This window comes from Mus pahari, chromosome 2 (assembly GCF_900095145.1).
Source record: "Mus pahari chromosome 2, PAHARI_EIJ_v1.1, whole genome shotgun sequence".
In the NCBI taxonomy this organism is placed as follows: domain Eukaryota; kingdom Metazoa; phylum Chordata; class Mammalia; order Rodentia; family Muridae; genus Mus; species Mus pahari.
Window position 1 is genome coordinate 70,218,115 of NC_034591.1, and position 3,871 is coordinate 70,221,985.

At 38.9% G+C, this 3,871-nt stretch overlaps 1 protein-coding gene across 7 annotated transcripts in view; it reads left to right on the forward strand.

The window, feature by feature from the left end:
- Snx10 (sorting nexin 10) overlaps positions 1 to 3,465 on the forward strand; it is a 60,910-nt gene extending 57,445 nt beyond the window's left edge. For all 7 annotated transcript variants that reach the window (XM_021190384.1, XM_029535499.1, XM_029535498.1 and 4 more), the window contains exons 6-7: positions 1,009 to 1,221; positions 1,674 to 3,465. In XM_021190384.1, the coding sequence (XP_021046043.1) occupies positions 1,009 to 1,221; positions 1,674 to 1,755 (295 nt within the window). In that variant the 3' untranslated portion in view covers positions 1,756 to 3,465. The remainder of the gene's footprint in view (positions 1 to 1,008; positions 1,222 to 1,673) is intronic.
- Positions 3,466 to 3,871: the final 406 nt, after the last annotated feature.

A 3,871-nucleotide genomic window follows, 5' to 3' on the forward strand; every position in this document is an offset into this window, starting at 1 on the left:
TTTTTTTTTGGTTTTTCGAGACAGGGTTTCTCTGTGTAGCCCTGGCTGTCCTGGAACTCACTCTGTAGACCAGGCTGGCCTCGAACTCAGAAATTCGCCCGCCTCTGCCTCCCGAGTGCTGGGATTAAAGGCGTGCGCCACCACGCCGGGCTGACGGGATACTTTGACCCGATTTCCTATTCTATGATACTCCAGAAAGACAGACATGCAGCTGATGACGTAGATTTGACCATGCTAGATTCCTGCTGCAGGGTTTGTTTTTAATCCTCCGTCTGGTTCTGATGCCTTAGTGGAAATGTGTGCTGTCTTTATAATAAGCTTCAGTCTGTCCTGTTGGTCGACTCGTGTGTCCTTAGCACCAACTTGGCCTACTTGGGAAAATGGCTTGGGACCAGGTTTACCTGGTTACCTGGTTACTGTTTTGGCAATACAGAAACGCCTTGCTGCTAAAGATTTTACAGTAGTTTCTCATCAGCTTTAGGTATTAGAAAGCCACCGTACAGGAGCCCTTGTCACCTGATGCACCAGTAAAGGTTTAAGGTGTAGAGTGTGTTGGAGAGTGTATTGGACTTTTCATATAATTTTAATGATAGTTGAAAGTTTGGCTGTTTCGTGACAGCCTGTCCAATAAAGAACTGCCGCACTGGCGTGCTATTGGCCATAAATTTTTAAAAGTAGAATAAATTTTTATAACCATGTAAGCAAAATATTCCCGTAATTAATCCACATGGTCTTCACAGATGGTTTAATTGAAGAAATGTCCTTGAAGTTATTCTTTTAACAGATGTTTTCAACCATTAGCTTTATGTTTTTTCTCACCTAAGATTCCAAATAATTGAGTAAAAGTTAGCATATGCTTTCATCCTGTTAGCAGGCAGAGCCCAGCATTGGGGCGAAGGTCCCCTAGTGAAGAGAGCAATAGTATAGTTTGTAAGGGTTGCCTGCCTTCTGCTGATCTCTGCCCATGCCTGCTCACCAGTTATTTTCTTTCCTTTTTTTTTTGCACAGAGTTCTGCAGAATGCACTCTTGCTTTCCGATAGCAGCCTCCACCTCTTCCTGCAGAGCCATCTGAACTCCGAAGACATTGAAGCATGTGTTTCTGGGCAGACCAAGTACTCGGTGGAAGAAGCCATTCACAAGTTTGCCTTAATGAATAGACGGTTCCCCGAAGAGGAGGAAGAAGGGAAGAAAGACACCGACGTAGAGTATGATTCAGAAAGGTACTCCTTTGCGCTTTGATTTAACAGACACATTTATATAACACATAGCGTCCATGTGCGGGCACATATATATACAGACACATTTTGCTTTTTGTTGATGTAATAGTAAGATAATGAAAAAATTAATTGACTGAGATTTTATTGAGCTGTGACAGCTCATCATAGTGGTCTTCACACACACCTCCACACCGAATTAATGAATGCAGCAGAAATTCAATTATCTGCATTCTGATTATGTGACTTTCATTTAGTCAGACTTGAATTATTCGCGTTTAAATTATCTAGCTAAAAAAATATCCAACTGCACTCCAAATGGCTAATTAAAAGTCCAAATTTCCTGTCTCTCTTTGTGACTGGAGATAATTAAAGTTCCCCTCTGTTACTCAGGCTTTGAGTGTGTTGTGAAAACCAATTTCCTCTTTTTATTATTTTCCCCCTCTCTTCTTTTCCAGTTCATCCTCTGGGCTTGGACACAGTAGTGATGACAGCAGTTCTCATGGATGTAAAGCGAGCCCAGCTCTGCAGGAGTCCTGAGAAGGAATTCTGGGGCTACCACCTTAGGAACGGAATTGTGCCCAGCCAGAAAGAATGCTGGCTCATAATAGATTCTTACCCAATGCCACTGTCAGTATATCCCAGGTAGTGAAATTCTTAAAGTGGTGGGTTAGTAGTAGTAGTAGTTTTATGTTGTCTAATTCTAGCCAAGCTTCTGTGAATAAGCTATAAGGTCTGTGAATGCCATATGGCCCTTTATTGCCATCCCATACTTGTAAATATGATCCTGCTCTCAAGTGAAATGAGTTATATGATATATATATATATACAGTTGGTCTTAACTGGATTTTAAAGAGCTAGGTGTATTAGTAGCATTTAAAGCCAGACAGGGCACCCTTGCTATGTCAATGAGGAAGTTCTGTAAACACGGTGTGCGACTGAAGCCAGTGTGCAGAGTCACAGCACAGCAGACTGCCTGCCTCTCTGACACGTGGCTCTTGTTTCGTGGGGACTTCTCTGGAAAATACTTTGCCTTCAGGTATTTGATTGAAATATTTAAGAGTATTTAAGCTTTCCAGTATACTGTATCATGTGTAAATGGAAAATGTGTCTTACAAATAGAGATGTACTAAAAAACAAAGCAAAACAACAACAAATAAATGTTTACATCTTAGGAGGGAAAAAAACAAAAGTCTTTGTAATTTTGCTTAAATATGCCATATACAGATTTAGAAATACATTCTCACTGTTCAAAATCAGCTTAAACACGGGTTCTGGTGATAAGTCATTGTGCAATTAGAATCATATCTTATGATTTATTTTCTGTCATTAAAACAACATACATTTAAAAAAAAGTCACCAGGTAACTTCCATCAGGGGTAGCTCCTTGTTGTTCATTTTTTCAGTTAGAAGAATGTTTTATGAGTTAATTTTACCCATAAATATTTCAGTAATTTTGGAGTAGAAGTTGGGTTGCTAATATCAGAGCTCATGTTCATGTTTTAGAAGCCCTTTCTTTCTAGGTATCTTTCAGAAGATTGGCTTAATTGGAATAAAATAGCTTTTTGTTTTTTAAAAAGTAGCCCAAAGATAAGATGTCTTGGGTCCACCATGAGCTTCCAGTTTCAGCCGAGGCGGCAGTTTTCCTGAGATAATTAGCCAAGGGCTCCCTGGAGTCTTCCCAGGTATATCTGGGACCCAGCAGAAGGAATTTTCACCTAAGAGGGATAACTTGTTGCTTCCAATTGAATGGCTCCCACTCTAGTGGGTACAAAAGCGGTGGCAAAAATCAGCCATTTACTTGGGTACTTAAGAGTTACTGTATTAATAAAAAGTTACTGAATTGCCCTTTGAGATGCTTCTTAAAGAGAATTGGTTTAAAAAAAATAAAGAAACAAACATTCAATTTGGAATAAGAATGATTTTTTAAAAAGTTCTGTCTGAAACATTATCCAACTTGTGTAAATATTTTGATTTATGTCTTAGATCCTGTGTCCTCTAATTGTCTTTATTTTAATGCTGAAAGGAAGTGATTATGCAGCTGTGTGTAGAGTTTCAGAGCAAGTTCCTCTGCAGTATAGATGAATTCACATCATTTATGTTTTATGGCGTTTTTTTTGGGAAAGCATAAATTGTGACATCAGTTATGCTACTTCTTGGTGACATAATGTAACCTTTGAAGTTTATATGAAGTGATGTTTGCTCCTTGAACTCCACAGTCACTGTTTTCACATTAAACATCAAAACAAAACAAAACTTTGTTCGATCACTTACTTTACATAGGAGAATATATTTCCTCTGACTGAGACCTAAATTCTGTGAAAAAAAAATTTTTTTTTTAATTACTGGTAATTTCTTATTGAGGAGCATTGGTCAGACTTGGTTTGATGCTCGCTGTATTGTATTCGCTCTGCTTCGGCTGTCACAACAGCTGAGCCTCAGCTAGCGGCTTCAAACTGACTTTTTGGGGCCCGAGATATTTCAATGAACTTCAGTTTCCAATGGGGCTTTGTTTTATGCTCTCATATCTGTAGGAAAACAAGTAGCTAAGCATTTAACATGTAACTAAGCAGAGGATACATTTAGTGCTCTTTTAAATATGAATTAAGCTTTAAGGATCCTAGTTCTGGATGTCTTATGGTTTACAGTCAGCAAA